This window comes from Pavona decussata, unplaced genomic scaffold, assembly GCF_977016875.1.
Source record: "Pavona decussata unplaced genomic scaffold, jaPavDecu1.1 SCAFFOLD_55, whole genome shotgun sequence".
In the NCBI taxonomy this organism is placed as follows: domain Eukaryota; kingdom Metazoa; phylum Cnidaria; class Anthozoa; order Scleractinia; family Agariciidae; genus Pavona; species Pavona decussata.
This window is the reverse complement of record NW_028145477.1, coordinates 314698-327166: the sequence shown is the minus strand read 5'-3', so window position 1 is coordinate 327166 and position 12469 is coordinate 314698. Positions and strand designations below refer to the sequence as shown.

The window sequence follows — 12469 nt, the reverse complement described above, 5'->3', positions numbered from 1 at the left end:
GTTTTTTTGTTTTTGCAATTTTGAGCCTTAGTTAGACATCTAATGATAAAAAATAAGCGAAAGAAACTTTACACTACATTTCGATGACTCCATGTCATCATTTTCAAGTCAGAAAAGAACAACAACGTTTCCGTCTTAAAGAAGTGCAACGGAAAACTGGAGTGTTTTATTTATGAAATGTTATTCATAAAAAAGAAAAGGCCACGCTTGAATACACAATTCATCATCATCAAACTTTAGTTACCCTCGGATTGTAGAGTAGCTTAATGAAGCTAATATCTCCGAGCATTTTCCCACCCAACCATGATAATATACGCACAAAGAACAGACCACATCACCGGGAACTACGTCCCCAGACTCCATACGCGTTAAACTATTTATCGGTACTTAATTTGTCACCTTTACATGTATATTTTACGTTTTATCGCCTTGCACGGTATATACTAAGTTGTCAATTTCTTTTCTTTTCACTTGAAAATGATGACATGGAGTCATCGAAACGTAGTGTAAAACTTCTTTCGCTTATTTTTATCATTAGATGTTCTTTTATGTCGACGTGTAAGTCACTTGTTGCAGAATGTCGGTAATCATGATGTTCATGAGGTAGGCAAGGTGGGTCCTTGGTATGACCAGTTTCCTTTTATTTATAATTATATAAAAAAAGAGTGTATGAGATCAAGGAGAGCGTGGAGCAGACTACAGCCGCGGCGCACAGTTGGTAACGGCAACCGCGCTCTACTGTGTCATGTTATAAAGCCATTTTCGTATACTTGCATTTCTTATATTCATTATTCGCTTAGCTTACACATTCAGATGGCAACAGTTGCAAAAACGTAGACTGCAAAACAGTCGTTTTTTTTTTGTGAATTCGCGAACCTACCAAGCCCGCAGGGCGTATTCTTAGCCTCTCTCCCCAGTCTCACTCTACGTTTCCACCCTCGCTCGAGACCTTTCGCTTGACAAGACCTCGCATTTCGACCAAACGCAAAAATACGGCTGTTTTGCAGTCTAGCATAAACGAAACCGAAACCTCTTTGTACGGAGCCGAGCCCCTGATAAGTGCCCTGCCTCGAGCTACCGTCTTGACTCCCCAAGATAAAGATAGACAGTCGAATAATTAAGCCAGTATAGACCAGGCTCCCAAGTGGGGTATAGGGCGAAAAGAAAAATTGGCGAGCCGGACGAGCGGAGCGCGGCATGGGGGCTCGATTTTTGTTTTCGCTCTACACCACACTTGGGAGCCTGTTCACAGGCTAGTATAGACCTAGACCGGATTTAATTATTTTTCTGTCTCCCAGAAGTTGGCGAGGGAAATGGGAAACGATACATTTTACTGAGGCGGCTTTATACACAGATGAAAGTCTTTCGACAAACATATGAAGTTCTTTTTCATTTATTCACCCCGAGTGACATAATAGACCTTATTCGCTCTATGTGTTAATTGCCCCGATTACAAATCAAGTGATATTCTCAGGAGAATACCTGGCATGCCAGCGTGAATATGAACAATTCTGAAAGAGACTACTCCTTAGACTTTAATAGCGTACCGTCACAGGTTCTGTAATGGGACAACAAAACAACGAAGCAAAAACGGTCTATTTAATAATAAATACAGCAGGTTTCATTAAATTAATTCTTGGCATGCTTGCTCCTGTACTTCATATAACGGGGGGGGGGGGGGGGGGAGGGGGTCATGGAGGCTTTTGTCAGCGGATTCAAACTTAGGGTCGATTTCCGCCTTTCCCTCGGGTCCGGCTTTCCTCGCGTGGGCTCATTTTCCGAACAGCGGTTGGTAATTCAAACTCCGCTTGCCACATTGTGAGTGGACCGCTTTTCAAGTTGTGAGAGCATTGCTTCTAGGTCCCCTGCCCCCTCCCCCTGTTCCTAACATAGTTCAACCAGTCAAGAAATAAAATGGCTATTACCAAATAACTTACAAATAAAAACTTTCCATACAAGGGGCAGGCTCACTTTTATGGCAACGCTATGTTGTTCTAAGTGACTTTGAGTCTTCTAAGTAAAATCTACACTGTAACATCAAGACTACAAAGAGTAAACAACTTTTATGACAAGAGTGCAGTCAAATTAAATTGACATTTGAATCAACAGTTGTTTAGTCTGAGTTACAAAATAACTTAGTTGAGTTTGAGTTACAAAATAACTTACAAATAACTTACAAATAAAAACTTTCCTTACAAGGGGCGGCCTCACTTTTATGGCAATGCTTAATGATTGTTATTCTAAGTGACTTTGAGTCTTCCAAGTAGAATTTACACTGTAGCATCAAGACTATAAAGAGTTAATACATGACAAGAGTGAAGTCAAACTAAATATTGATGTTTGAACCAATAACTGTTGAGTTTCTGCCTATCATGTCTAACGTTGGGCGTTCATAACTCCTAATAGCCTCTATGTTACTACAAAATTGTTTGTGTGTAATAAGCGCTGTGCCAAACATATTTACAGTAAATAACACTTATTTATTACAACTACTACATAAGTAAAGGGTACATCCCATATTCTATGGTTGGAGGAGAATCTACTTAGACAAGCTCTACAAAGCTTAGCAAAGACCTCCTGCTACTAGAAGCTTAACTCATGTTTGTAGGTACATGTACATGTATGTGTCAAAGAATGTAATTAAAATTAATGCTTGTGCTCTCAAACGTGCTACTTATCGCATAAGCCCGGGGGGTGGGGGGGGGGGGGTGGATCCCATAAAAAAGTGATGGGTGTGATCAACCTACCCTTGCGGGTTAAAATTCGTGGTTTGGTACACCTCAGTGTACTAAAAAAAGGATAGGGGTACCTTTTAGAGTTAACTGCGCCAAAAAATATGAGAGGAAGTAAATGTCAGTCAACTATCACTTAGTGTATTGCTTTAGAGTTGGTACCTTTTTGGGGTAAAAACTTTTTGCACCATACCCACAAAATAGAATTCTGGTAACTTTTAGGGTTTCTTTTCAAAATTTCTGATGATCACCCTTGCCACTTTTTATATGGGAATCCCCCACTCCCCATGGGTGCATGAGTAATGCCTAAATATGACTGTATCACACTACAACGTCCTTTTTTAATAGCAATGTTCAAACAGAAATGCCATGCTTCATTAGGTCTTGACAGGAAGCTACAAAGAAAGAAATATAAACAATAAAGGAATTGAACTAAATGTATCATCATAAACTAATATGACCTCCTCAAAGCATAAGCATGTGTTGGGTGCTAAGGGTCAGCTGGAAAATGTGCTACTTATATGGAAGAAAAGATTCTTGCAGACTGTTGCAAAAAAAACCTGAAAAATTTCAGGCTTGAACATCCAAGCCTGAATTTTTTTCTCAGGTTTTTTCGTAACAGTCTCATTGTGAAGATACCTTTACTTCTAGTACATAACCTTTCATCTGCACTGACACCGTATTTTTTCGGTTATAAGGCACACTCGGTCATAAGACGCGCCATTAACTTTAAAACACGATTGTAACAAATTTGCAAATTGAAAATTTCACCTAAATACCTGGTTATAAGAAGCAACCAGAATTATGAGAAATTTCTTGACCACGGTCACTGTAATTACAACAATCTGCTTCCAAATTTGCTAATTACGGTCGTTTGGCGCTTGTATAAAACAGAAGTGAAAAAGTCACACATTACGAACAATAGCAAAAAAGTCTCCACAGGTACATGCACTTTAAAGGTGTTTCATGTATATCTCTCTTACTTGTTCATCGGCATTGTACTGTGGCGGCATCTGCGTGTACTGGCTTCCCGGTGCTCCCATCATAGGGCCATCCGGAGTCACTCTAACAAACTGAGGCTGACCCCCCTCAGCACCTACAGCCCCATGCATCATTTGCAGCTGACCTCCCTCAGCCCCGGCAGCAAGGGGCGTATGGCCCACCTGAGGTTGGACCCCTGCATTACCAGGATTAGGCACCATGACCATTTGAGCCCCAGATGTAGGGACATGGACCATTTGAGGCTGTCCTGCTGCAGCCCCAGCTGTAGACACTTGGTACATTTGAGGCTGGCCAGCAACCTGGACCATACCAGTGGCAGGCATGTGGACCACTTGAGGATAAGCACCTGGAACTGTAACAACACCTCCAGTTTGCTGCATAGGGATGGCCACAGGCACACCACCAGGACCTTGCCCCATGACATAACCACCAGACACCGTACCCTGACCAGTCACATACACAACTGAAGTTGCCTAGATACAACCAACATAATGAAAGATTAAGGATTAAAACTTGTTACACTGTACTTTGCGTTAACACCAGCAGATAAGTGGCACTTGCAGATCAGCCCCATGCTCCGTTTCAAGGTTAAAATTTTGAAAAAATAAGGTTTTTGTAAACTTTTATAATTATTGTGTCTCTCAATCAACGGACATGCTTATTATAAGCAAAACTCGGTCTGTGAGCTTATCAATCATTCAAACTCAAAGTGTGTATGAAGGTCATGACACTCTATGTACTTGGGAACAAGATGTCTAGTATTCCCTAGTGAACATTTGTCACCAGTATCTTGTTCATTTGACTTAGTAATAATCAGTGTGTTCATACATGTATGTAATAATGCAAAGCAGTAAGATTCTTTAGAAGGTCATAATGCATACATGTATATACAGTATTCAGGTCACCCTGGATCTCCATGGTGAATTCTCAGTCAGATTTTGACTGCAAAATCACAGCTTTGAAAATCCCCAAGAACAGTGAAAACAGCTGACCTCAGTGACTGTCTGTAATGTTTATGGCATTACATGTAAATTGTTCATTGTACATGTTGATTTGGTCTGTGAATACAGTGTGTAACTATAAAATTACATTTTTAATTTGTCTCCATTTATTAAATAAATAATCATACATCATTTATCATACATGATGGTAGTAAAAATATGTTTACAGTAAGGTTAAGCTAAACAGACATGAATATACAGTACAGTAGTAGAGCAATTTTGATTTGAGTGTCGTAAATCGGCACCCAAGGTATTTAATAGTTCAAATCAATCAGAACAGAATGAACTTTTAATGCAATGAACTAATCACAACTTGCAGCAATGCAATCATGTTTTGTAACAGTCCTTTTTTCTAATTAGCATGGTTAAAATGTCACAAGCCATACAAATAGACAATTCACGGTAAATAAAGAGGAAAAAATTAAATATTCTTGATATACTGTACACGTTTTTTTTTTTTTTCAGTGTAAGTGACACCCAGTGGGGGTACCCTGGATTTCAAGTGACAGGGATTATCATGATCGAAGGATTTTTATGGGTTTGAAATTTTCATTTCCGGGAGTTTTGGGGGGGTAGGAAAATTTGGAAAGTATTTCTTTGTGTGGCTTGATTTAAGTAGGGATTTTTTGGGGTATTCAAAACAATCCGAAGATTAAGGTATCAAATCAATTCATTCAATTGATTTCTTTGTGACATCCATAGTGTTTATCGCCTGGCTTTATCAACACTGGTGTTGTTAGAATGACTATCATGTTATACATGTATCATTTAATCCTTTCTGGAAATTTTTAAGGCTTGAAATTCAGCATGGGATTTTTGGGGTTAATTTTTGATCCAGCAATTTTTCTGGGTTTCATTTGGAAGCTCCAGGGACTTTTCTTTGTTTTGATTTCTGCCCCCATTTGATCTCCCCATCACTCTAAATCTGGAGTACCCCCCCCCCCCCCCGCCTCCCTCCCACCTGGACGTGACGCAGGTACAGTATATACTGTACTGTATATACTTGGAAAAAGAAATTCTGAGTTCTCCCAACAGGATTTGAACCTGTGTCCTTCCAATTTTAATACTGCATGTAGTTTGGATGCTTTAATGCTCATGTCAGTAGGGTATTTTAATCTCCACTGGACAAATTCAAGTCACTCCATACCTGGTCTGCTGCTGTGATGCAGCAGTTACAATTAGTCAGAAAACAGCACAGTACAGCCGCCCAGATTCCAATGCCAAACTCAATAATTCCAAGAATCAAGATGATTGCTGTGATAGCCATTTCTGAATGGTTCTTATCATAATAATGATTATACCCCCAGTAATGGTACACTGAAATGGAGATGCTGTAGCATATGATAATTACACCACCAAACACAGATGACGTGATGGAGAGGCCCATGAAAGCTCCAGACTAGGAAGAGATTAAAATAATGTGAACTTCTGACAAGTATTACAGACAAAAAAAACTACTGTGACTACTTCCCTGTCACATGCACTGCGCAAAAAAACGCCTTAATGCGCACATCAAATGTGTGGTCAAAGACTGTCAAAGGCCACCTTTGATTACCTTTGATTCGAATCACAGGTGACAAAAGCCGCATTTGATTCACGCGCGTCAAAGGTGGAGTCAAATTTGATTCGGATCAAAGATATTTGTAAAGATATCACATATTTGATCCACCTTTGATGCGCGTCATAGGCGGAGTCAAAGTTGTTTGATTTCAATTTGATGCATGTCAAAGGTAGGGTCAAAGTTGTTAATACATTTGAACTCACTTTTGATTCGAGTCAAAGGTATATGCAAAGGTGTCACATATTTGACGACTATTCTTGATGCGCATCAAATGTGTTGTCAAAGATGTTATTATATTTGACCTGATCTCTGATACAAATTAAAAAAAGAGCAAATCCAATTTTTCGTGCAGTGATTTATGCGTAGAAGACTTGTTGTTGATTCTACCTTTAGTTAATGGTTTATTAATAAAATTAATATTGAAGGTAGACTTATAAAACCTCTACATTTCGATGAAATCTCCTTTGATTAAAAATTGATATTGACGCTTAATGAATAAATTATTCCATTCCACCAGCTTCTAATTAGTAGTCATTCATTAAAACTTATTGCAAGGTACTAGTGTACCAGGCAACCACCCAATGCTATGACAGTGAAAAAGATAATACAGTCGAACTCCCGATAACTCGAACCCTCACTAACTCGAACCTTCCGCTAACTCGAACCAATTTTCCTTTCCGTTCAGGCCATTTTCTATATACTTTTTCCCTTGATAACTTGAACCTTTTTCAATTTCCCTCCAAGGTTCAAGTTATCGGGAGTCGACTGTAAGTACACGTTGTGAATTCTGAGAAAAAATTTCCAAGCTCGGCCCAGCAGGAATCAAACCCATGACCTTTGGGGCTCAGAATTTTTTTCTGAGAATTTACAACGTGTACTTGTTATAACCTGATCCTTGTAAATAATTATCTTTGGTGGGGCTAAATGCTAAACTGAAGAGGGTCCTTTTCTAGCTAGAACCACCCATTGGTGTCAAGAATGCTGTTGGTTGCCTTCGCAATCATTACATACATAAATACAATGTGTTAAGTCCAGTGCTTGTCATGCAACCTGGCTCATTATGAACCCAATCTGATACATTGCCAAAAGTTGCCTAAAGTGGTTGGGAGATGCCACACCAAGCAATTCTCTATGACTTAAAGCACAGTGTACTAAATGAGGGAGTTCAATGATGAGACAAAATAAATTAATGGGGTTTGGCAATTGATGTTGTGGGAGTTCAACAACCCTGAGGTATTTAAAATTGCAAACTGCCAGCTGATGTTTCAATGATTTCCTGCAGCCCATGAACACTGAACAGATTAAAAAAAAAAAAAGAATTGTTTTCTCTTGCAGTGAAGTCACCAGTATGAAATGCTGTGATCTTTGAGCTTACGGTTATTGATGATTTCAGGGTCTTCTTAAAGTGTACATTAATGTTTAGGGAAAAAAACTGTGATGCCATGTGATAGACACAGAAATTGTAAGGATACAGAGTTCACTGATGTTATATTAGCATGCACATTTCTCCGTGGTTGACTAGCAGAAGTCTCAGCTTGCTTTTTATTACTGTTCAGCCCAAAAAAATGATTTCAACCTGTTATTAGCTGAGAAGTGTCATGTAGCTGTTACACATAATTTCATGCATATGTCATCAAAAGTCAGCTTTCATTCTGTGCATTTTGGGAGTCAGTTACATGTATTCCAGAAGGTTTAAGGGGGTCAGGAGGGAGGGAAGGAGAACAAGTTCTAAGTGGTAAAGATTTGTTGCCTTACCATTGCAATGCTGGTGGCATTTCTTTCTCTGTTACTCGCTGGAATCCCTAGAGCTCCTGTGATACACATCTGCAACACAACATACAATGATCCATAAAATTAAATAAATAATTATACCACCATCCAATCATTATTTGTAAAGAACCTTGACTGATTGCACGGCATGGTATTCTTTACTTTTGAAATACATGTAGTATGGTGCAATAAATATTATTAAATATGCATATCCCCCACAAATTATTCATCATTGATAATAAATGTTGCGAGAATAGAAATTCAAAATGGTGACAACAAACAATAACAAAGAAGGAGTATAATTCAGACAACTTTTTTTTTATTAATATTTCTCTGGGATTTGCAAACAATTGAAGATTGGAGATAAAAATCTCCAACCTAAAGTTAAAATTATTATAACAATAAAAAAAATTATATCAACGGCAACTATCTGTACTTAAATTCTGTATCTCTATAATTGACCTTACATGCTATTTTTTCTCAAATGTTTACACGTTTCCCGTCTATTTGTTTCAACTGTGACTGTATCAACCGTCTCACAGTACATAACAACTCTTCTATAAGCCCTGTGGTTTCTCCTAAGGCTTCCTCACCACTTTCTCTACATAATATAATTATATTGTTGTACTCTTATTTTGCTTTTTTGTAATGTGTGAGGTAAATAGTCCTGAGGTCTGACTAACAATCTTAAGGTAAGGTTTTATGCTAATCATGAAGTGTAGCAACCTTCATGCATGAGTACACGCAAGTACATGTACATGTACATGTATTTGTATAAATGATCTCCTTCAGGTGTCATCCCCCCCTCACTTTTTCTCGCTCCCCCTCTCTGATTTCTCCTGCCATGTAGGCTATTGTACATTGTCCACTATTGCTTTTGTCAATTGTTTTAATTATTTCCTCTTACAAAGCTATTTGTGATAATTTTCGTAATTTTAAACCTATGCTGTTCACTCATTGTAATTTTGAACCTATGTAATTTAATTGCTTTGACTGCAAGATTTGGTTTTTAAAATGATCTATCTATCTTAACCTGTTTCCAGCACTGCATACTATAATACACTGTATTTGTAAGAGCAGTACAATGTGAAAATAGCCACTGACAAGTCCAGCTTTTACAAGAAGCATTGGGGGAAGAGGATGAGGATGGAGACAAAGAGCAAAAAATGAAAAAATGGAAGGATATTGAGAGGGAGGTGCAGACCCCGCAAGCAGACTCACTTTGATCTTAATTCTAGTTAAGCCAGGAAAGATAGAAGCCACTCTACTAGCAGGGTAACGCCGTAACGGGAAGGAAATATATATAAAAAAATAAATAAATAAAAAATAAAATACTACGCAATATTTTCAGGCAGTGCACAAAGTCATTCTGTTTTTCCGCTCCTGAACCGAATGCGCCCATGCTTTTAGTTTCAATTTTCGGGCCAGCTTAACGCAGCAAAACTGTTTTTAAATTCATGATCAGAACGACATTTCAGACGTGATATGATATTCAAATTGGTAAAAAAATTATCAGTTAGCTGCTGTAAAATTCTAAAGAATTGTCGAGTAGCTCAAAGTTGAAATGGATCGGGCAACAGATAATTTTAAGCTTACTACAAGCTTTGCTTCGACAAATTAAGCTTAAGCTTAAATTTTTCAATTGGGTGCACCAATTGTTAAGTTACGGATGGGTTTGACAAACCCTTCCTTCGCCACTCTTAAAGACAGGTGATAGTGCAGACTTGTTGATAAACAAGTTCAGGATAATATTACTGCGCAAGCAACCTACCCATACTCCACACCAAATACCAAAACAACCTTCTCCAGTCCAAAAGTAACCGTGAACACGATCAGCGATTCCAAATATAAACAAGAGCACTCCGACAACGATATGTGCTAAGGCAACGAGCCTTGCAATTTTGAGAGTTTTCGCTGTGTTGTCGGCCATGACGTGCTTCGTTTCCTTGCAACGACGAAAGCAGGAATGGTCGAATTAAAGTTTCTGCATATTAAATAATCCTCGCAGCCATTTTGAATATTAACTGTCGCGAAAGCCTGGGTCGAGTGAGAAAAGAAAGAAGAAAGGCGTGCTGGGATCGCTGGCATCGGCGTGAAAATATAAACGCTTATCAAGAGACAAATTCTCTTTCGGCCACTGAGTGCTGTTTTAGAGAGATAAAAACATAATATGGCATGCATAAGGTTTTGTCACGATAGAAACTTTCTATAGGCATAGGAGGCTAACTTTCCCGGGGTGAAGTCATCTTTATTCTCATAAATACTCTTTTGCACTTCATGTACAAGGCCCTCAAATTTGGAGTGAATTATAGACAAAAACCAAGAGATAAAGATTACTTCCAATCATTGTGAATTCTTTTTTTTTTTAGAACTCTCGTACACACGGCATAGCTTAATTTAATAATTCATTGTTTTTCATTTTAGTTATTTTTATCATTATTACCACTATGACTATTATTAATATTAAATATTTATCTATTTATTTATTTATTTATTTATTTATTTATTTATTTATTAATTTATAAATTGTAAAGTAATTGCACCATCTTGAAGAATCTCCTGTATGACTTGTGCCATATAAGAACCGACCCTGGCTTCGGCATCTCAATATCGATTTATTACTTATTACTATGCACTCTCTCGTGTTATTATCATTATTATTATGGTTGTTTTCCATTTATTCGGAAATACCATTTGGTCGACAGTTGCAGTAGTTGGGACGCATCAAAACCCCGAATTATTTCAGTGCCGGATGTGTGTGTTCCATTTCCCAGGCCCCCAGGTAAGGATCCAAACCAAAAGGCCTGGAACTAGCACAATAGGCCATTTTACAGTTGTGCGCTAAGTGACCTGGTCTTGGATTCTAAGCGAGGCTGGGGTTGACCTTGTTTTGATACAGACCTCACTACTTTTCATATGTAAATGCAACTAGTTAACATAAGAACAGCATGATCTACATATGAAAAGCAGTGAGGTTTGTATCAAAACAAGGTCACCCCCAGCCTCGCTTAGAATCCAAGACCAGGTCACTTAGCACACAACTGTAAAATGGGCTATTGACCGAATGGAGTATAATCCGTTTGGAAATTCCGTTTGGGAATTTTGGAGAACCTTTCAAGAAATGTTTTTCTCTAGAAATTTTCAGTTTAGGGTGACCAAATTAGCCACATAATCCGTTTGGAAATTCCGTTAGGGAATTTTAGAGAACCTTTCAAGAAATATTTTTCTCTAGAAATTTTCAGTTTAGGGAGGCCAAATTAGCCTTACCATTTACATGCATTCTGATCTAACGAACTTTTCCTGATTTTGGGGGTAATCAGTAAACAACCAGTAATGCACGTGATTATATCGTGGCAGAAGGTGGTGTGATGTTTTGCCCATCCGCGTCGCTGGTAAGCCGAGAACGGGAAAATCCCGGCTTGCTGACTTGTGGGGTTAGTTTAATCATACTTATGGATTTTGAGTTGTTTAAATCTTTGCTGTAAAGACACAAACTAATTCAGGAGCGTTTCCCTGGGTAAGTTGTTGTTCAAAAACGTTGTTTTTATCAGATTCAGATTTGTATGTTCGTTTTTTCCTCAGTTACGTTTAAGTCTCATTAGTCACGAGGGAAACAGTAAGTTTTGTTTATCCGAGTTTTACTGTTTTTAATAATTTCTGTTTTACAATAACTTTCAAATTTCTCCCGCTCTTATTGGCTATTTTTTAATCATCAATTTGAGTACAGAAGGTTTTCAGACGGATGAAACTGCCATCAGTGAAAAAGTTCTGTAAACTTTTTGCGTTGAGTTCTTTTTTTGACCTGCAAATGGGCAGCGAGCGCGAATTATACTGTTGAATTACGAGAGCCGAGATAAACAGTGTTTCAGAGGACTTTTTTGAGAAAAGTGTAAGCTGGAACAAAGGTTAGTTTCGAAATTTCGATTCTTCAGTAGATAAATGAGTTCTTGCTTTAGACATTTAGTCGATGAGTATTGGATCATTTAAGAACTTAATGTCCAAGATGGATTTCTTGAACTTTATATTCTAATCGTGCAAACACATCTAAATACATATTGCTCAGTTTTAATATCACTATAGTAATGATCTTGTGATCTGCTCTTAGTTTTAATAATTTTTTTAACTGTACATACAATTTTAAGCCATTCTCTCTTTTTATTATCATTTTTAGTTTCTTTCTTTTTTTTTTTTCGTGGTATGTCTGTAAAGTAGCTGATTAGCTAAGAAACATTTACGACGTAAAATAAAGGTATTGTATTGTATTGTATTGTATTGAGCCTGAAACTTTCTCAGTTATGACGAAGAAACTGATGTTTTGATTCTCGCGTTTACTTTCTTTCTAACTTGCGTTCTATTCGATTTACTCGCAATTAAACCTTGTTTATTTGCGTTTTGTTATTGTA

At 37.9% G+C, this 12469-nt stretch overlaps 1 protein-coding gene across 2 annotated transcripts; it reads right to left on the bottom strand.

The window, feature by feature from the left end:
- Positions 1–1375: 1375 nt before the first annotated feature.
- LOC146480110 (uncharacterized) lies at positions 1376–10086 on the bottom strand. Of its 2 annotated transcripts, XR_014864775.1 has the most exons (6): positions 9838–10086; positions 8052–8120; positions 5883–6134; positions 3716–4207; positions 1483–3127; positions 1376–1420 (listed from the first exon to the last, which is right to left on the bottom strand). XR_014864775.1 is itself a non-coding variant. In XM_085109971.1 (5 exons), exons 1-5 carry the CDS (start codon positions 9994–9996, stop codon positions 3110–3112), a joined length of 990 nt encoding a protein of 329 aa, XP_084966097.1. In that variant the 5' UTR covers positions 9997–10086; the 3' UTR covers positions 1376–3109. The 2 variants fall into 2 exon arrangements, 1 of the variants encoding a protein (XP_084966097.1); XM_085109971.1 differs by having other exon boundaries at positions 1376–3127.
- Positions 10087–12469: the final 2383 nt, after the last annotated feature.